This window comes from Nerophis ophidion, linkage group LG03 (assembly GCF_033978795.1).
Source record: "Nerophis ophidion isolate RoL-2023_Sa linkage group LG03, RoL_Noph_v1.0, whole genome shotgun sequence".
Classification (NCBI taxonomy): Eukaryota; Metazoa; Chordata; class Actinopteri; order Syngnathiformes; family Syngnathidae; genus Nerophis; species Nerophis ophidion.
This window is the reverse complement of record NC_084613.1, coordinates 51,470,844-51,492,578: the sequence shown is the minus strand read 5'-3', so window position 1 is coordinate 51,492,578 and position 21,735 is coordinate 51,470,844. Positions and strand designations below refer to the sequence as shown.

Sequence of the window (21,735 nt, the reverse complement as noted above, 5' to 3'; positions counted from 1 at the left end):
GGCAAGTGGTGGAAATGGCTGAATAAAAGAGAAGGTTTAGGTGTTTAAAAAAGGCTATTACCTACCAATCAGTTCAGTAGTGTCCTCAGTCCTTTTGGGGTATGAGTCCAGTGTGTATTAGATAGATAGATAGATAGTACTTTATTTATTCCTTCAGGAGAGTTTGTTCAGGAAAATTAACATTTTCAGCACAATCCCATTCAAGATCAGACAAACATTACCGGGAGACAGAACAGGATCGCTGACAGGTCTGGCGACTTCTGGCGCTCCTTACAAAAAAACTGAGATACAAGTAAACAAGGGGGGTGGGGGAATGGGAGAGAAAAATAAAATATTTAAATTCAATTAAATTAAAAAATTGGTCTAAGCCTGGCCCTCTGGAGAGGGAGTCCAGACTGAGGTCAAGGGGAAAAAAACAACTCATAGCCATAGTACACATCCCTCTTACATCTGTGTAAGAGGGAAACATCACACCTCAAAGAAAACAAAGGACAAGAAAGACTTTAAAGGAGCAGAACTGATGCAACCAGACACTTCTACATACAGCTATGAATAAAAAGTAAAAGAAACATACACTGTGGTGGCTTCTGCGGTGTTCCACGCCATCGTCTGCTGGGGTGGAGAGAGTATGGCCAAAGACAGGAGCAGACCCAACAAAGCAACCAAGAGAGCCGACTCCACTCTGGGCGCCAAGCAACTCTCGGCCAGTGTCCAGTCCGCATCAATGAGCGAGGATATGTCCAAAAAGACTGAGGTGTCCGATACCTGCTCATTCAGCCAAGACACTGTGAAGCTTGTCCGTTCCGGCGCTCAGTGCTAGCTCCGCAGCCCTGTCTCTTCATCTGCTTCTCCTCCTGTCTCTCTTGTATACAAACCCTGTTTCCATATAAGTTGGGAAATTGTGTTAGATGTAAATATAAACGGAATACAATAATTTGCAAATCCTTTTCAACCCATATTCAATTGAATGCACTACAAAGACAAGATATTTGATGTTCAAACTCATAAACTTTGTTTTTTTTTGCAAATAATAATTAACTAGGAATTTCATGGCTGCAACACGTGCCAAAGTAGTTGGGAAAGGACATGTTCACCACTGTGTTACATCACCTTTTCTTTTAACAACACTCAATAAACGTTTGGAAACTGAAGAAACTAATTGTTGAAACTTTGAAAGTGGAATTATTTCCCATTCTTGTTTTATGTAGAGCTTCAGTCGTTCAACAATCCGGGGTCTCCGCTGTCGTATTTTACGCTTCATAATGCGCCACACATTTTCGATGGGAGACAGGTTTGGACTGCAGGCGGGCCAGGAAAGTACCCACACTCCTTTTTTTACAAAGCCACGCTGTTGTAACACTTGTCTTGCTGAAATAAGCAGGAGCGTCCATGATAACGTTGCTTGTATGACAACATATGTGGCTCCAAAACCTGTATGGACCTTTCAGCATTAATGCTGCCTTCACAAATGTGTAAGTTACCCATGCCTTGGCCACTTATACACCCCCATACCATCACAGATGCTGGCTTTTGAATTTTGCGCCTATAACAATCCGAAGGGTTATTTTCCTCCTTGTTCTGGAGGACACCATGTCCTCTGTTTCCAAATATAATTTGAAATGTGGACTCGTCAGACCACAGAACACCTTTCCACTTTGCATCAGTCCATCGTAGGTGAGTTCGGGCCCAGCCAGCCAAGCCGGCGGCGTTTCAGAATTTTGTTGATAAATGGGTTTGGCTTTGCATAGTAGAGTTTTAACTTGCACTTACAGATGTAGCAACCAACTGTAGTTACTGACAGTGGTTTTATGAAGTGTTCCTGAGCCCATGTGATGATATCCTTTACACACTGATGTCGTTTTTTGATGGAGTAACGCCTGAGGGATCAAAGGTCCTTATCGTTTACGTGCAGTGATTTCTCAGATTCTCTGAACTTTTTGATGATTTTATGGAACATAGATGGTAAAATCCCTAAATTCCTTGCAATAACTTGTTGAGAAATGTTGTTCTAAAACTGTTCCGACAATTTGCTTACAAAGTGGTGACCCTCACCCCATCCTTGTTTGTGAATTACTTTGCATTTCATGGAAGCTGCTTTTATACCCAATCATGGCACCCACCTGTTCCCAATTAGCCTGCACACCTGTGGGATGTTCCATATGAGTGTTTGATGAGCACTCCTCAACTTTATCAGTATTTATTGCCACCTTTCCCAACTTCTTTGTCACGTGTTGCTGGCATCAAATTCTAAAGTTAATGATTATTTGCAACAACAAAAAAATGTTTATCCATTTGAACATCAAATATGTTGTCTTTGTAGCATATTCAACTGAATATGGGTTGAAAATGATTTGCAAATCATTGTATTCCATTTATATTTACATCTAACACAATTTCCCAACTCATGAAAACGGGGTTTGTATTTTTAAGATGTCATTCATAATTTATTTATATGGTCAGATTTTTTTTTAGCAGGAGCCATAGCTTAATAAGAAAGTTGAGGTGGTATATTGGGTGTGCATGTGTGTGAATGTATGTGCGTGTGTGTGAATGTAGAGATAACAGCTACATGAGAGAGCGAGCGAGCGTGTGTGCGTGTGACGCTTTGAGTTTGAAACAGGATGTTTCACACTTGTCTCTTTTTTTTTGAGCTGTTTGGTCAATCATATCACCCTCCCTTATTCTCGCCTCTTTTCTCTGCTCCTTAAGGTCTCCCTGCGACACAAGTCAAAGAAGAAGAGCCGTGGGGGTAAGTTGTCATCCTCCAGTCCATATCGGATTGTCTGTTAGGCCCCTTTACTGTAATTTGGAGCTTCTGTGGGCGTGCGTCAAGTTGGCAGGACTATTAGTGTCCATAGCTCTTACTTTCAGTTCTGCTTAACTTGTGCCCAGTAGCTAATGGAAACAAATTGGTTTTTCATTGCCCTTTTGTGACTCATATCTGGAAAAAAATGGCTAAAAATAGCATAACAAATATATATGCATTGTTTATCTTTTATTTTTTGTTATCATGCTGGCACTTGTTGTGGCCGGTTTTAGGCGAATGGAAATATTTGATCTTCCACACATTAATTAACTGTTTGCGTGTGTCTCGCTGTGGCTTTTGTCTTGCACAGGCAATGCTGCGATGAGCAGGCGGCGTGTGTCAGTCAAAGAGCTCGGGCAGCCAGACCACCAAGGCTGGCTGTACAGGAAGAAGAAGAGCATGGGCTTTCTGGGAATCAAATGGAAGAAGTTCTGGTTTGTTCTGAAGAAGACAGCACTGTATTGGTACACAAATCCCGTGGTGAGCATTTCTTTGTTTTCTGACTTGTTTTTTTACTTGTGACGATCTACAATTAACTTACAGGAAGCGAGGAAGCAGCAGACCACTCGATGATGTAAACATAGGAACAGACAGTAGTGATCACGGCGTCGCTATAAATAGTTTGTCTGCTTTAGTGCTTATAATAACAATATCAATAATACTTGTTTAATATTGAAGTCACAAAATGTAAATGGAGAATTGTTGGCGGTTTTTGAATGGTTATTTATTGGATTTTATGGGCAAAATAGTGGAGCTCCCATTGTCTGCGCTGTATGCAGACTTTTTTCAACGCTTATTTAATATTTAGAATGCTTTTTTTTTTTTTTTAAATCCATCTGTCGTCATGTCTTTTGTAATGATTGTGAACGATAGACAAAATTCCCAAAAACAGTGCAGTGCCCCTTTAATGTAATATGTATACATGTTCCAAATTAACTAAACCCTTACCATTACCGTTAGTATGACATGCCTCGCTGTTTAAATTAATTTTACTCACACTTCTACACTTACGCCTTTAGAAAGATTATATAGGAATGTTACGGTATAAACTTTTCTTTTCACGGTTATTGTGATCAAAATGATCACTGTTATCATTATAATCGCGGTATTTTTAAATGTACTCAAAATTTTTAAAAAGTACATATACAAGCTGTATTTAAAAACACAACCAACACATTCAAAATGATTTCCTTTGTAGAAGAAACATTATTGTAGATTACAACACTGTGTTTCATGGACCTCAAGTAGAAATTGAATGTGCATATAAAAGCAACACAGGCATTATAAACAATGTAGTATGGTAGAAAAAAATAACTTGAATAAAATAAACGTTAAAATTATGCAAGATAGCACTTTATGGATGTAACAGATACAAAAAAAATATCAATCAATCAATCAATGTTTACTTATATAGCCCTAAATCACTAGTGTCTCATATATATATATATATATATATATATAATATAATACATATAATATATATATATATATATATATATATATAGTGAAGTGAATTATATTTATATAGCGCCTTTCTCTAGTGACTCAAAGCGCTTTACATAGTGAAACCCAATATCTAAGTTACATTTAAACCAGTGTGGGTGGCACTGGGAGCAGGTGGGTAAGGTGTCCTGCCCAAGGACACAACGGCAGTGACTAGGATGGCGGAAGTGGGAATCGAACCTGCAACCCTCAGATTACTGGCACGGCCACTCTACCAACTGAGCTATACCGCCATATATATATATATATATATATATATATATATATATATATATATATATATATATACACATACAGTGGGGCAAAAAAGTATTTAGTCAGCCACCGATTGTGCAAGTTCTCCCAGTTAACATGATGACAGAGGTCTGTAATGCTCATCATAGGTACACTTCAACTGTGAGAGACAGAATGTGAAAAAAAAAAATCCAGGAATTCACATTGTAAGAATTTATTTGTAAATTATGGAGGAAAATAAGTGTTTGGTCACTTCAAACAAGGAAGATCTCTGGCTCTCACAGACCTGTAACTTCTTCTTTAAGAAGCTCTTCTGTCCTCCACTCGTTACCTGTATTAATGGAACCTGTTTGAACTCGTTATCTGTATAAAAGACACCTATCCACAGCCTCAAACAGTCAGACTCCAAGTTCCACTATGGCCAAGACCAAAGAGCTGTCGAAGGACAGCAGGAAAAGAATTGTAGACCTGCACCAGACTGGGAAGAGTGAATCTACAATAGGCAAGCAGCTTGGTGTGAAAAAATCAACTGTGGGAGCAATTATAAGAAAATGGAAGACATTCAAGACTACTGATAATCTCCCTCGATCTGGGCTCCACGCAAGATCTCATCTTGTGGGATCAACATGATCATGAGAACGGTGAGCAAAAATCCCCAAAACCACACGGGGGACCTGGTGAGTGACCTGCAGAGAGCTGGGACCAAAGTAACAAAGGTTACCATCAGTAACACACTACACCGACAGGGAATCAAATCCTGCAGTGCCAGATGTGTCCCCCTGCTTAAGCCAGTGCATGTCCAGGCCCGTCTGAAGTTTGCCAGAGAGCACATGGATGATACAGCAGAGGATTGGGAGAATGTCATGTGTCAGATGAAACCAAAATAGAACTTTTTGGTATAAACTCAACTCGTCGTGTTTGGAGGAAGAAGAATACTAAGTTGCATCCCAAAAACACCATGCATACTGTGAAGGCATGGGGGTGGAAACATCATGCTTTGGGGCTGTTCTTCTGCTAAGGGGACAGGACGACTGATCCATGTTAAGGAAAGAATGAATGGGGCCATGTATCGTGAGATTTTGAGCCAAAACCTCTTTCCATCAGTGAGCGCTTTGAAGATGAAATCTGGCTGGGTCTTCCAGCATGACAATGATCCCAAACACACCGCCCGGGCAACGAAGGAGTGGCTCCGTAAGAAGCATTTGAAAGTCCTGGAGTGGCCTAGCCAGTCTCCAGACCACAACCCCATAGAAAATCTGTGGAGGGAGTTGAAAGTCTGTGTTGCTCGGCGACAGCCCCAAAACCTCACTGCTCTCGAGAAGATCTGCATAGAGGAATGGGCCAGAATACCAGCTACTGTGTGTGCAAACCTGGTAAAGACCTATAGTAATCGTTTGACCTCTGTCATTGCCAACAAAGGTTATATTACAAAGTATTGAGTTGAATTTTTGTTATTGACCAAATACTTATTTTCCACCATAATTTACAAATTAATACTTTAAAATTCCTATAATGTAAATTCCTGGAATATTTCTTTCACATTCTGTCTTTCACAGTTGAAGTGTACCTATGATGAAAATTACAGACCTCTGTCATCATTTTAAGTGGGAGAACTTGCACAATCGGTGGCTGACTAAATACTTTTTTGCCCCACTGTATATACATATTTCTGTACGTGTATATATATATATGTACATATATGTGTGTATTTATATATATATATATATATTTACGTGTGTGTATATTTAAATGTACACACATATATACATACATTTGTGTATGTATATGTGTGAATATATATATGTATATATATATACACATGCATACATACATACTTAATGTGTATTTACACCTACGTGTGTTTGTGTATATATGAATGTATGTCTGTCTGTCTCTCTCTCTCTCTCTCTCTCTCTCTCTCTCTCTCTCTCTCTCTCTCTCTCTCTCTCTCTCTCTCTCTCTCTCTCTCTCTCTCTCTCTCTCTCTCTATATATATATATATATATATATATATATATATATATATATATATATGTTAACTGATGCAATCACATCCATATCGCCCTATATTGTTTCAATACAATACAACAGGGGTAGGCAACTTATCACTTGGGAGCCAGATGTGGCTCTTTTGATGACTACATCTGGCTCTCAGATAATTCTCAGCTAACATTGCTTAACACGATAATTGTGACTAATCCCACTAGTAATCACAGTGCTAAAAATAATGTTCAAAATACAAAACATTCTCATGCATTTTAATCCATCCATCCGTTTCCTACCGCACTTGTTCAAGAAGTCGCGTCCATGGTAAGAATGATTTTATTTATTATTGGTTAGCTTCACAATAACAATGTTATTTAAGAGACTTATTATACTTTAAACATATTGGTCTTACTTAAAAATGCACACATTTAGTTGTATTCAGTGTTAAAAAATATTATAGGGCTCTTACTGAAATACATTTTAAAGTATTTGGCTTTCATGGCTCTCTCAGCTAAAAAGGTTCCTGACCCCTGCAATACAAGGTGGAATTCATCTTCGAGGCAATCGGAGCACTTGGTACCTTTTAAAGTGGTGGACTGTAAGCAACGCTCGTAGCTCTCTTATGGTGCGCGAATTTAATCTCTGCCTTTAAGATGTCAGTGCAAGACAAGGCTCTTGACAAAACTACAAAGGACAGCTTTGTAGCGTCATGTTACCTTTAACTGTTTGCTTTTAGACTTAACATAGCAGTGAGGTGTGTTCAGTGATACTCTGAAATCACAGACTGTAAGGCTTGTGTTGACTTTTATTGGACTATTACAGTATGCTACAACTTGTTTTGGCTTTATGGGGATTTATTTTGCAGTTATACACAATAAAAAAAAGCTCAGAGACTGAATCCCCAGCGTGTGTTTAATCGTATTACATTGCATATTTTTGGTGAAAATGTTTGCCTAAAATCTAGGCGTAAAGTATGCCCCTACATCCAGCTCACTTATCTCTAGGTATCGTTTACATTTTAACCTATGCTAGTACCAAATCGGTACTTTACAAAAGGGACTGTTACCTAAACTGGTACTAACAAGAAATTAAAAGTTTGCATGTTATGCTATGTCAAAGTACATTTCTTTCATGCAGCTCTTGATTATGCAGGTTGGCCTCATATATGCAGCTTCACCACATTCAGTATAGTCTCAGCAATGACTCACGCCATCACTGCTGTTGCTACACCAGCCTGCCTTTAGAAGTAAAAACTACAAAGCTGAGTCGAGAATAGCGCGCCACAGTTGACTCTACTGGACTCAGAACTACTGTGTGACTTGGCATGTTTGAGTTTGTAAATGTCACATTCACACTGAGAGGAAATAGGCAAAGTACCCGACAAGAAGCGGCTTTGTCAGGAAGTGGCTTAAAGCGTTTATATGTCGTCAACATGTTTGTTGCAGGCAGAGAAAGCCGAGGGCTACATTGACCTCACCAACTTCATGATAGACCGAGCCATAGAGTGCAAGAAGAAACAGTAAGTTCAAAATTGTTTTCTCTCAGCCTCCTTTAATTTTCAATCCCTGGTCACACACTTACATGAATTTAGTGATAAAGACTTTCATTATTTGACATGTACCAATACTCATTTAATAGCATCCATGTGCTCAGTTTTACATTCCAATGTTCTTTTGTCTAGTGCGTTCAAAGCTTGCCACCCGCAAGTCATGACGTTTTATTTCGCTGCTGAGAGCCAGGAAGAAATGAACTTGTAAGTAATACCAACAACACACAATAATACTAGAATCCAAAAGATACATCAAATACAATGAAATGTTTGTAAACACCCCCTGTGGTATTTGTGTGTTTTTGTTTTTTGTAGATGGTTGAATAAGCTAGGGCTTGCCTCCATTCATTATGAGCCGACAGCACCAAACACAGCAGCTGGTAAGCTACATAAATTATTTTTCCCTTTGATTTATTTTAACATATAACTTTTTTGCTAATTCAATAGGTAAATATTTCCAAAACAATCCTATAAATACGGAGTTAGTAGATCAATTTAGTGAGGTGACTTTAAGACAGGCTAATAGTGGAACCAACAGCTCAGAATCAAATTGTAAAGGTATTTAACATTCTTCAATTATTACGTAAGACAGTTAAACACTCTTTAACAAATGAAATGACGTGGAGGCTTACAATTGTTTGTCTATTCTGGCAAATACTTTTTTAACTGACAAAGTAAAAATTGTACAAATAAAAATGGGAAAATGATTTTATAATATTGTATGTAGCTGTGATAGGCACCAGCGCCCCCCGCAACCCCAAAGGGAATAAGCGGTAGAAAAATGATGGATGGATGGATGGATGTATTTAAAAAAAATTAGGCATATTTTGACAATTATGAAAGGGGGAATAAAGTTAACCATTTTTATCATTGATTAGTGATGATAGCTACTCGGCTAATTAGTTGAACGGTCGCGAGTTAACTGCTGGTACTACCAGCTAAGGCTGCGCAATCAATTAAATGTCAATCACAATCACGATTTTGACCTTTTATGATTAAATGAGCGTGAACATCGGCCAACCACTAGTGGGCGAAAGAAAGACATTGGATTTATGTGAGAGTGAATGAGTGAAGAACAAAAGGTGTAAGTATATTGGCTCATAGCCAGTAGAGCCTAAAAATATTAAGAAAAATAAAAGTATTATCACATTACCCTGATGCAAGGTTATATTCACAGGGTGCCAACAGGACCGCATTTTAAACATGGAATACGCCTGCATGCCTCGCCGTTTTCAAAGCAACCACCTGCTTGTTCCCTGAAACTCAGAAATGCTCCAGCGCCGAGGAACCAAAGCTTACCCAAAGCTGCGTTGTACAATGTGCACATCCAAACAAATCAGCAAGTTGCAGCCACACATTAAGTGCTAACACCTCTGCCTTTCTTTCCTCAACCGTCATCGCTTGCCCGCTACGTGACGCTAGCGATCCATATAGAGTGATGGTTTGATACAGAGTTGACCACAATGCGCGCAAAGCTCAGACAAAAGGACAAAATGGAAAGTGCAGTAAAAATATATTTTATATTGATACAAATAACCGTGATTATTATCTTGGCCATAACCATGCAGCCCAATTACCAGCTAAACCACAGAAACCAAAGAAAAATTAAAATCTCCTTCAATACTGGCTCTAGTAAGGTAAGAGCAGGGACATCATGCAGTAATTGCTTGTATGTCATGTTTGGAGGTCATGCATGATTCTAGTTTAAGGTCTGTACGACTTAATGAACATATTTTCCCTGCAATGACAAGAATGTTCACTTTCAGAGTGTTACAGTGAAGCCAGTGACCAAGAAGAAGCTGAAAACACAGAGATACCTCCACCACCATACTCAATGGATGTGTCGGGTCCCGCTGGTAGGACACATCAGGTCAGTGCCACACTTGGAGCAAATATGCTTACTTAGAATAAGGTGTGTCAAATTATGACCTCATATTGAGAGCATTATGTTTTTTGAATGACATTAATTGAATGTTTAATCTCTAACGTTACTGCCTCTATATGCCTGCGAGTTACCTTACCCTCTTCTTGTGCTTGACTGGGAGCAGCAACAGTACCGCCATGCGGCATAAAGATAGTATGTAGCCACAGCGAAAAATAGGTCTCATTCTGTCCCGAGAAAGATGTTTGAATACTTTTAATTGTTTATTTGTTAAATCTGTTCCCTTAAAGCACTTTTGGTAACAGATATGCTAGTGCTGTGATTGATGGCTCTGTTTGTTTGGTTTACATACCGTATTTCCTTGAATAGCCGCCGGGGCGCTAATTAATTTAAAATCTCTTCTCACTCTTGCGCTTATTCAAAGCATGCAGTAAAAGTAAGCAGGCGCTAATAATTTTAAAACCTCTTCTCACCCCTGCGCTTGCCAATGGCATGCAGTAAAAAATTGAGTGTGATTAAAAAGAAATAATTAAAAAATTATTCTGCATCCGCGGCCCGGAGGTTGGGGACCACTGCTCTACACCTTGCTGTCTGCGTGCCGGCCGGAAGTATGCATTTCGCTGCTTCTTTTGCGAGATTGCAATGCATATTTGGTCAACAGCCATACCTTTTACACTGATGTTTGTGATATAAACAACTTTAAAACTCTTACTAATATGCGCCACACTCTGTGAACCCACACCAAGCACATTTCTGGAGAGCATTGGCTCTGTGGCACATTATAAACGCAGCATAGGGATTACCCATAATGCCGTGCATCTGTGACTCTTGGCTATATTATACACCAACCCCAACCCCGCCCACCTCAACCAACGCACGGAGAAGGGGGGGGGGGGGGGGGGGGGGGGGGTTGTGCCAGCAGGTGTTTGGTGTAGCCAGGAGTCATGGAGGCATTGCATTCTGGGTAGATGTTGTGTTGCGTTTGTGGTGTGTTGCAGGGCCGATGTTCTTTAGAAGTGTGTTTGTCATCGTTTAATGTGGGTTCGCGGAGTGTGGCGCGTATTAGTAGGAGTGTTGAAGTTGTTTTCTATCACAACCATTAGTGTGATCTGTATGGCTGTGGAACAAGATCCCTGGTTTACACACATTAAAAGTAAAAATAACTCCTCCGACATTTTGAAAATGATGCTAGAGGAAGCGTCACTCGTGACGTCACGAATTTGACTTGGCGGCAAAAGTAAGCATGCGCTTATTAGTTTGGGGAGCGAGTTTTACCGGCAGTAATTCAAGGCAGGCGCATAATACAAGCCCGGCAGCTATTCAAGGAAATACGGCAATCTGAAGCAACCAGCTCAACATTCAATATTTATTGCTCAGAAAATAGTTCTTACCTAGCTCTTTATATACAGTAGATAGATAGATAGTACTTTGTTTATTCCTTCAGGAGAGTTCCTTCCTGAAAATTAAAAGTAAAAAAAATATATGGACCTGGTGTTTTGTTGTTTTAAATATAAAATATATGTTCAAGCCTGTAAAAACAATAATTGATATTTATGTTTATAATAATGTAATACTTTTGAACAAAAATACTTCAAGTTGAGGGTTTTTCTCAGCATTTTTTGCATTAGTTGATTACAGATGAAAATGTATTATTGGCTCATTTTTCATTCGCTGGACTGCACCACCTAGAATAACTTTTAACCTTGATTATCTTGGTTCTATAGGGTGCTCTTCCCCAATCATACTCCTCCACGGTCCCCAGTGAAGCAAATGGCTCGCACTCTTCACCCGTCAGTACGATGACGTCGGAGAGCTCCTCCGCCTCGTCGCTCTCCAAGCAGCGTCAGTCATGGTTAGACCTGGTCGCTCAAGCGTCTCCACCTCCTGCCACTAGCGAAGTGGCAGTGGTGTGCTCAGTCCAGGTGCACTCGCATCAACCTCCATCATTAGAGGCAGAAGGCTTGGAGAGTTCAGCTCCTCCAGAGTCTGCTGACACGGGGTCTAACGAGGAAGGACCGGCAGGTGCCGAAGACATGGGTGAGTCTTTGGGTTTAAAATGTGTTAGTTAGTCCTCTGTGTATTATTGCTGATGTATTATCATCATTCTGCTGCAGGGGATCAAAGTACCAGCTCTGATGAGATGGAGAAACTTTACATCCATCTGAAGGAAGCAAGCCTCTCACCTATAGGAGACCGCAAACCATCAACTAAACGGGAATTCAGGGCCTCCTTTATAAAGCGCTGCAAAAACCACACAGTCAATGATAAACTGCATCTGATCAGGACGCTGAACAGCACGTTGAAGGTACATCTTGTCATCCTTTTATCCTTTTTGTTTTATATTTATATTTTGTATTATTCAAAAGGTTATATTCCCTTTTTTTCTGTTCCATCCCAGTCCAAACAGGCAGATCTGCAGGCACTAGATCAGGTGCTGTCCAACCCGGAGCTTACCTCAGTCAGGTTCAGAGAATGGAAGGAAGCCAACGCGCCTTTGGTGTACGAAATTTGTGTGCAAAGTGACCAGCAGGCGGAGTCAGATGCTCCACAAGATGCAGAGGCCGCCGTTGCCGTTCCTGTGGCAGAGACCAGTTTATAAATACTGCTCAGGACTTTGGACTTATCACATGTGAGACTACTGTCGACTTTAAGCTCTTTTTAACCAGCAAATGGATCCTACATGCAAATATTTTGTTTGGAATATGTGCAGTCATTGGGCAGATCACATTGAAATGTGAAATGTATTGTATTACATTTGCTTTGTAATCATTTGCAAACATTTCAAGCAATTGCTTTTTTTGGGGGGCATTTTTCATGACCAGGTTCATTTGATTTTCTACATCAGAACACTTGTTTGTCATCTCTATTTAGATGGCATCAGTAGCAACCATGTTTTTAAATGCTCTCACTCATATGGGTGCCATGCACCTTGTTATGCCTGTTACAGGAGAACCACAGATTAAATATGTATCATAATTCTTAACCATTTTAATTGTTGGGTTAATAAAACTGTTTGGATGATGTAAGACTATTTTCTTCAATGTATTTTAATTATAGTACCGGGACTGTACATTACGGTATACTGTGCTAGGATTGTAAACACCTGTAAATTCAACCAGGCAAATATTTAAATCGTAATCCAACATCCAAAATACATTTTTCAAGATTTTAAACACCCGTAAAATATTTATTGATGCAAGACAGGATGCTGTAATTTTTTTCCTCATAGAAATTGATTATACTGCATATTTGTGATATATCAATTTGTATTATAATATCCGAGTTTTAGTGATTGTATTTGAACGTTAATAAACCATGACACAATTAAATGATTTTCTACATCAAGAACGATTCAAATTGCAATATAAAACAAACCTGGAAACGCTATGACCTGTAGTTACACCGAACCGCCGCTTGGGGGCGTGAGTATCTGCAGTTTCCTTCTGAGCCTGTGCGCCATGTTGGATGTCTCCTCCATCTCACCAGACGTCGAGCATGCACGTCTCTTACCTGTTATTGAAATAAGTCATCCGAGAGCCGGAGCACAGCGCCATGGAGGCCGTGAAATCCTTCAACAACGAGGTCAGTTGGAAAATTCTCGCAAATAAACCAAACGACGAGTAGCCGATATCTTCCATTTGTCAGCCGACGTGAAAGCTAGTTAGCCGAAGCTAACAAAGTAATGTCACTCACAAGGCCGCGTAACTACACTAATGCAACAATATTTGTGGTAATACGAGGACGCACTAAGAGTGTCTGAAAATGAATGTGATAGCTACGTCATATTCACTTTGTATCAAATCAAGGTTTTCACACCGCCTGCTGTTAGCGTTATTAAGCTACAAGTTAGCTAACCCGCCTCATTGGCGAGATAAGAAAGCGAGCTACCCAGCTAGCTGCAGCATCAATTACATCATTACAGATTCCCGCACTGGCACATTGTGACAGAAATAACATGGGCAGCTCTCAGCAAATATGAACACAAATGAACAACACTCAGCCATTAGTCGCTCGGTCAAATCGAAAGTAGCGGTCACCCAGCACACCCCATAAATATTAACTCTTCATACGTGATGTCTCAACCGGCCAAAGTTTGACATTAAATCATGTATCAATCCATCCATTTCCTACCGCTTATTCCCTTGGGGAGTGTGGGGTGCGCTGGTGCCTATCTCAGCTACAATCGGGCTGAAGGCGGCGTACACCCTGGACAAGTCGCCTCCTCATCGCAGGGCCAACACAGATAGACAACATTCACACATTAGGGCAAATTTAGTGTTGCCAATCAACTTATCCCCAGGTGCATGTCTTTGGAGGTGGGAGGAAGCCGGAGTACCCGGAGGGAACCCACGCATTCACGGGGAGGACATGCAAACTCCACACAGAAAGATCCCGAGCCCGGGATTGAACCCCGACTACTCAGGACCTTCGTATTGTGAGGCAGACGCACTAACCCCACTTCCACCGTGAAGCCCACATTAAATGTATATTCAGCGAATATAATACATACAATTACATAAAGCCTTTGTAAACCAACGTGTTGCTTATTAATAATAATAATAATAACTTAGATTTATATCGCGCTCAAGGCGCTCACAGAGAAGTGGGACTCAACATTCATTCACACCTGGTGGTGGTAAGCTACATCACTAGCCACAGCTGCCCTGGGGTAGACTGACGAAAGCGTGGCTGCCAGTTTGCGCCTATCATTCATTCATTATTCATTCACCAGTGTGAGCGGCACCGGGGGCAAAGGGTGAATTGTCCTGCCCAAGGACACAACGGCAGCAATTTTGGGGATGTAAATAGGTGGGAAGCGAACCCACAACCCTCAGGTTTCTGGCCGGCTGCTCTACCCACTACGCCATGCCGCCCCCACTTATTAATAAATAAAAGTGTTCATAAAGTTTGAAGGAACACATATTATGACATGTTGTCATATTAGACATTATAATTTGATGACCAGTGACCCCCTCTCCTATTTTGGTTTTGCAGCTGTACTCGTTGAATGAGTACAAGCCGCCCATCTCCAAGGCCAAGATGACCCAAATCACCAAGTCCGGCATCAAGGCTATAAAAGTGAGTATGCACAATTGAGGCATTAGGTGCGGTATTTGGAATAAAGTTTGCAACGGAGCAGCATCTAATTCTTTTAGCTATATCCTGGATTGAGTCATCATTTCTATTAATTTGGAGCATCCTTCAAAACTATTAATAACCACTGTAGTTGCTAAAAAGTAAAGCAAATTAGTCAAATATAGTTGTTTTTATTTCATATGAAAACAGGTGTATATACCGAATTTTTCAGATTATAAATCGCTCCGGAGTATACGTCGCACCGGCCGAAAATGCATAATAAAGAAGGAAAAAACATATATACGTTGCACTGGAATATAAGTCGCATTTTTGGGGGAAATGTATTTGATATAAAATCCAACACCAAGAATAGATATTTGAAAGGCAATTTCAAATAAATAAAGAATAGTGAACAACAGGCTGAATAAGTGTATGTTATATGACGCATAAATAACAAACGGAGAACGTGCCTGGTATGTTAACGTAACATATTATGGTAAGAGTCATTCAAATAACTATATCATATAGAACATGCTATACGTTTACTAGGGATGTCCCGATAAAACTTTTTCACTTCCGATACGATACCGATATTGTAGCCTTGAGTATTTGCCGATACCGATATCAATACGATACGATATAGGCACGAATCATACATATATTTATTCCTTATTTTGTTTTGTAGAATGTTAGAAAAGGCTTGATAAAGTGATGTTACTGTTACTGATGTTGTAGTGTTAAAACAAAAAACAATAGTCAGCAAGAGTAGGTATAGGAAAAACTGACCCATTTATTATTAACCAATTGGTTACATAAATTTTAACCTTCAACGTAAGAGTATTACCTCAACAAATCCAATAAAAACAAAATGTTATATTTAAAGTGCAAAATAACCACTAATACCAACATAATTATACAATTGAAAAGAATAAATTAAAAATAAATTAGAAGACCCTGAAAAATAACCTAAATAAATCCAATAAAAAAACAAAAAACGTTTTAAAGTGTAAACAATTCAAGTTCACTTCAGTTATTTTTTTACTGTCAGCATATGTTGGAAACAACTGTGGGCAGGGACAAAAACCACAAAAACAACACAATATTGTCCACTGTCCAACTGCTCTAAATTAAGAGTTCACAGCTCCAGTTTCACTGACTGACTATGCCCAAAACAATGTAGTAATTACTCTTAGTCTTCACTGAAGAATAGTGCAAACACAATAAACATATCACTCTAATAACAAGAGCATAAAACAAATAATAATCAGTCAGTGCTGACTACCCTTACTACTCCACCTCCTCCTTCTCCACTTTCTGCAGTCCGAGCATAATGTGGAGATTTTTTTTTAAGAAGATAAGCATTTCAGCATGCTGTGAGTTAAAATACTTCCACACAGCCGACATCACTACACTTTGCTGAGCACACGCGTTGTCGTCGTTGTGATCACGTGGGCTGTGCATGCTGGATCAGAGACGCTCTTCTTCCGCGGCCACCTACTGTGTTGGAGTGTGATCAAACCAGTCACCTATTATAGAAGTGCTGCAGCGCAAAATGGACATCTTATATCGGAGTATTTAGATTCAGTCCGATAAAATCCGATATTCACTTTTTTGGCTAATATCGGACCGATTTCCGATATCAATATTGGATCGGGACATCCCTAACGTTTACCAAACAATCTGTCACTCCTAATCGATAAATCCTCGATGTCGCTTCTAAACAACTCTGCCAACTCCAAAGGTATGCGCCGCTTCCTCTTGTCGTTTTCTGCTGCATATTTTACTACGTCCAGCTTGTAATTTCCAGTACATGATCTCTTTTTTTGGTGCCATTTTTGTTCAGCCCTTCTCAGTTTTTATAAGTTACGGCCAACGATGAAATGATCTATTTTAATAGCTACGGCAGTAGCATATAGCAGTTAGCATTCCATGACCCACAATGCACCTCTGTCATGACCATCACCCGCCGAATTCTTATTGGTTGACGTATATGTGACGATTGCTGACGTGTGTGTGACGATTGCTGACATTTTCCACGTCTCTTCCAGAAATGAGATAAATAATATTTGATATTGTGTAATCTGCAGTACATGATCTCCTTTTTGGTGCCATTTTTGTTCAGCTCTTCTCGGTTTTTATAAGTTACCGCCAACGATGAAATGATCCATTTTAATAGCTACGGCAGTAGCATACAGCAGTTAGCATTCCATGACACACAATGCACTTCTGTCATGACCCTCACCCGCCAAATTCTTATTGGTTGACGTATATGTGACGACTGCTGAAGTGTGTGTGACGATTGCTGACATTTTCTATGTCTCTTCCAGAAATGAGATAAATAATATTTGATATTGTGTAATCTGCAGTACATGATCTCCTTTTTGGTGCCATTTTTGTTCAGCTTTTCTCATTTTTTATAAGTTACCACCAACGATGAAATGATCCATTTTAATAGCTACGACAGTTGCATATAGCATATGGCAGTTAGCATTCCATGACCCACAATGCACTTCTGCCATGACCCTACCCTGCCGAATTCTTATTGGTTGACGTGTGTGTGACGATTGCTGACATTTTCTTAGTCTCTTCCGCGAATGAGATAAATAATATTATTTGATATTTTACGGTAATGTGTTAATAATTTCACGCATAAGTCGCTCTGGAGTATATGTCGCACTCCCGGCCAAATTATGAAAAAAAACTGCGACTTATAGTCCGAAAATACAGTACATTTGATTTTCAATAGTAGTGGTGGCATTACGTATTCTAATGAGCCAATGATAACTCAGTATTTTAGGGGTGGGGGAATCCACATACATGACAATGTCAATGTAAAATGAAAAAGCATACCAAAAAAAGTCAATAAAGAGGTGAAATAACTGAATACAAAATACACTTTTCTATCTTTACCATATAAATCTATTGAAATAAAAAGTTTATTTGTTGATCAATTTTCACAGCCAATGTGTATGTTTGTCAGTGCTATTCAACTGGCAGCCCGGCAATGACACGATACAGGCCCCCCGAGTTCAGTTCAAAACTTGGGAGACAAACATCTTTGCAGAAAATTCCCCCCCAAAAATGCATTAACGTGCTCCTGTTGAAAATTGGAACTTGGACCCCTTTAAAAACAATAACAAGATCTGATAGCTCAGTTACAGCTCATGTTATTCTATTCTGGGTTATATGTCTTTTATGTTGCACGATTTCACCAAGAAAAATTCCTAGTTTGTGAACCCGGCAATAAAAATTATTCTGATTCTGGTTCTGATTGGCAGATTGTTTGCAATGAAATTTTAACCTTGTTAGCAAACAGAACACTGGGGTCCAAACCTGTGATTTACATAAGTGAGGCAATCCTCAAGGCACCACTTAAGTAAGTCCGCTCCTTTTTGGCAGTTACAAATGTTTTTCGTAATGTGATTTTAGTTACTAAGGTGTTGTTCTAACTAGTCAGAAGTCATTTGTTTAACTTCTTTAGTTATGCTTGAGGTTATCCTCAAGATTCCATCTTTGGTCCTGTCTTTTTCATCCCATGGGCTATTCAAATGGTGGCCTGTGAGTTCAGTTGAAAAAAACTTTTGAGACTGAAATTTTTGCAGCAGATTTTTTAGGTATCTGCAGAGTCTTAAAAAGTCTTAGATCTAACAATTTTAATTTAAGGTCTTAAAATTCTCCTAAAAGAGTATAGAAGGTCTTAAATACAATTATGAAACGTCTTACAAATCTTATAACATAACTTTATTTAACCATTCATAAACTACAGTTTTGCTTTCAAATGTTTAGATTTTTGTGGACGGTATAAGATAACTGCAAAACGTAAACAAAGTCAACCTGTACTGCCCGGTCTGAATTTACCGAACACCGCTATCTCGTTTGCTGTCCGCGTGCAGTTGTAAAGTTTTCTCCGCTGCTACTTGAAGCTGTTAAAACAACAGCTTCGCATAGCAGCGGAGAACATTTTACGAAAGCCCACAGCAAATCCAAATTAATTGGATAAAATAGGTCACTTCCGATTCAGCAATTTGTGGTTCCAGAATGATCAATTTAACGCTTGCTTGAAGCCGGTGGATGGAAACATATAAAGTGTTTAGGACCCGGGTGTGGAGCCATCAAACATTGTGATGAAAGTGAATGAAATGATAATGTTTAAGTCAAAAATCCGGGATAAGTCTGTGTCAAAAGATGCTGAAATGCCACTAACAATTGCACAACTCTACAAGAATCAACTTAACCCCCCAAAGGTGTGTTATGTGGGTAAAGTGGATCCAATTGCTGAAGGTGATTAATATGAGATGTTTAATGGAATCCGACCATTACATGCAGTAACTGGTAGTCGTGTACTCAGAGCAGTAAAACTATAAAAAACATAATTTTCTTATTATTTGTAATATTTATTGTAATTTCAGTTCAGCTTTTCATGACAAATGTTTTTTTCCAAGTCTGGATGGCCACTGATATTAAAGCTATAAAGGTTGTCTGTTTATTTTTTACATTCAGTTTATGGTTGGGTGAAGAAAGCTAGGAACATATGCAAATGTAATCTTGTCGTGCTTAAATAAAAAATAGTCCTTGTTTATTAGCAATATGTTTTCAAAAAACAGGAAAAAATGTATTCATACATCCATCAATCTATCCGTCCATTTTCCGCCACTTATCCCAATCTTGGTTGCGGGGGCAACAGTCTAAGCGGCGATGCCCAGACTTTCCTGTCCCCGGCCACCTCCCCTAGTTCAACAGGGGGGATACCGAGGCGTTCCCAGGCCAGCTGTGAGACATAGTCCCTCCAACGTGTCCTAGGTCTGCCCCGAGGCCTCCTCCCAGCTGGACATGCCCGGAACGCCTCACCAGGGAGGCGTCCAGGCGGCATATGTAGTCGATGCCCGAGCCATCTCAGCTTGCTCCTCTTGATGTGAAGGAGGCGGCTCTACTCTGAGTATCTCCAGGATTACCAAGCTCCTCACCCTATCTCTGAGGTGATCCCAGACATCTTGCTGACGAAACTCATTTCTGCCGCTTGTATTTGCAACCCTTTTCCTTTTGGTCATTTCCCTAAAGCTTGTGACCATAGGTGAGGGTAGTAACATAGACTGAACGATAAATCGAGAGCTTCACCTTCTGGCTCAGCTCCTTCTTCACCACAGCAGACCGGTGCTGTGATTACATCACTGCAGACGCTGCACCAATCCGTCTGTCAATCTCGCGTTGCATTCTTCCCTCACTCGTGAACAAGACACTCTTGAACTCTTCCACTTGAGGCAAAACTCCACTGCCGACCTAAGGGGTGCAGTCAACCCTTTTCCGACTGAGAACCATGGCCTCAGATTAGGAGGTGCTGATCCTCATCCCAGCAGCTTCAGACTTGGCTGCAAACCTCCCAAGTGAACGCTGAAGGTCCCAGCCCGATGAAGCCAACAGACCACATCATCTGCAAAAGCAAAGATGCGATCCTCTGGCCACCAAACTGAAAACCCTCCACTTCCCGACTGCACTGAGAAACTCTGTCCATAACGATAATGAACAGCACCAGCGACAAAGGGCGGCCCTGGTTGAGTCCAACGTCTAAAACGTGTGAAAATATCACACCTGTGGTTTTTTAATGAAATATAAAAAAAAAAGGGTTCTAAGCAACATTTGTAGAACACACGCCTCAGCCTCTGGTACTTGATGTTACTCTTGTCTAAATGGTGCACTGAATAGGACGACAGGGAGACGATCAGGGGCGCCAAAACAAGCTCGCTAGTTAGCATATTTAGCATCATCTAGCTAGCTCAGTTGTTGTTGCCTGCGTTAGCTCCGCGGGCTACAACGCTGTCGGCTTTCTTCTTTGCTGCTAATCACATTTGGATGATTACGATCCGAACACTGTTAGTTCTGAACCAGTTGTTGTTCAGAGCATTTTTTAGTAGCCAGCGAGAAGATATATTTTTGATCTGACTGATGTAAACAGAGGTCACAACACCAGAGGTATATTACCCCAGGGTTGTGGCTATAGGATAGCGTTGCCAAATGGGAAACGTTTTCAGAGTACTTTGCATGCATGTTATATAATTTTATATTACTCATTAAATGATGGTAATGTTTGTAAATTAGCTAATAAAACAACTTGAAATTCTGTGGTACATTACATGGGATATTTAAGTATAAAAAAGACACCCAAAAAAGGATGGTAAATGAGAATAAATGTAAAGGTAGAATGGTGTTCAAAAGCACCCAATCGCAGGAAAAGTAGTCTTGACTTTTAAAATCTTCTTTTGTGCCTTGTCAATAGAAATTTCCCCATTTTTTTCGTCAGTTTTCCTCTTTTTTCCCCTCAAAGGGTGCTCATATGTCTGTGTCTAATGGTGATACATTTTGTGGTTAATATCAACAAAAGAAGAACTTAGCTGCTAAATCTTAATTGTTTTTATGTCGTGTTTCGTACAAATGGGCACTTAGGTCTTCACCTCTGTTTTATACTGTTCGGCATAAATACAGAATACGCTGTGCCTTAAATTAAACACCATTACTGTAGATCCTTTTGTAAGGTCAGACAATAGCGAGCTCATAAAAATAAAAGCAGTGATCAAGTCATCTTACTCGTTAGAAGCAACTCAGTTGGCTCTCTTTTTTAGCTGATGATGAGTGTCACATGATGGGGAAAGTTAATACGCTCTTCATCATGATTTGTCTTCTTGTAGAACCTGAGTGATTCAATTC

General features: G+C 39.8%; 2 protein-coding genes across 4 annotated transcripts in view; both read left to right on the top strand.

Annotated features, from left to right (window-relative positions):
- Positions 1 to 12,986, top strand: part of LOC133549777 (connector enhancer of kinase suppressor of ras 3-like) — a 123,112-nt gene extending 110,126 nt beyond the window's left edge. The window contains exons 17-25 of the mRNA XM_061895551.1: positions 2,710 to 2,749; positions 3,117 to 3,286; positions 7,975 to 8,048; positions 8,211 to 8,282; positions 8,394 to 8,458; positions 9,845 to 9,948; positions 11,685 to 11,997; positions 12,075 to 12,265; positions 12,359 to 12,986. Coding sequence (XP_061751535.1) covers positions 2,710 to 2,749; positions 3,117 to 3,286; positions 7,975 to 8,048; positions 8,211 to 8,282; positions 8,394 to 8,458; positions 9,845 to 9,948; positions 11,685 to 11,997; positions 12,075 to 12,265; positions 12,359 to 12,559 — 1,230 coding nt within the window. The 3' untranslated portion in view covers positions 12,560 to 12,986. The remainder of the gene's footprint in view (positions 1 to 2,709; positions 2,750 to 3,116; positions 3,287 to 7,974; positions 8,049 to 8,210; positions 8,283 to 8,393; positions 8,459 to 9,844; positions 9,949 to 11,684; positions 11,998 to 12,074; positions 12,266 to 12,358) is intronic.
- Positions 12,987 to 13,367: 381 nt separating this feature from the next.
- The window catches only part of scaf8 (SR-related CTD-associated factor 8), a 72,813-nt gene continuing 64,445 nt past the window's right edge, over positions 13,368 to 21,735 (top strand). Inside the window, exons 1-2 of one of the 3 annotated variants that reach the window (XM_061895548.1) lie at positions 13,368 to 13,542; positions 14,956 to 15,039. In XM_061895548.1, the coding sequence (XP_061751532.1) occupies positions 13,513 to 13,542; positions 14,956 to 15,039 (114 nt within the window). In that variant the 5' untranslated portion in view covers positions 13,368 to 13,512. Of the gene's footprint in view, positions 13,543 to 14,955; positions 15,040 to 21,735 lie in introns of those variants that run through there. The other 2 variants (XM_061895549.1, XM_061895550.1) reach the window with 2 other exon arrangements.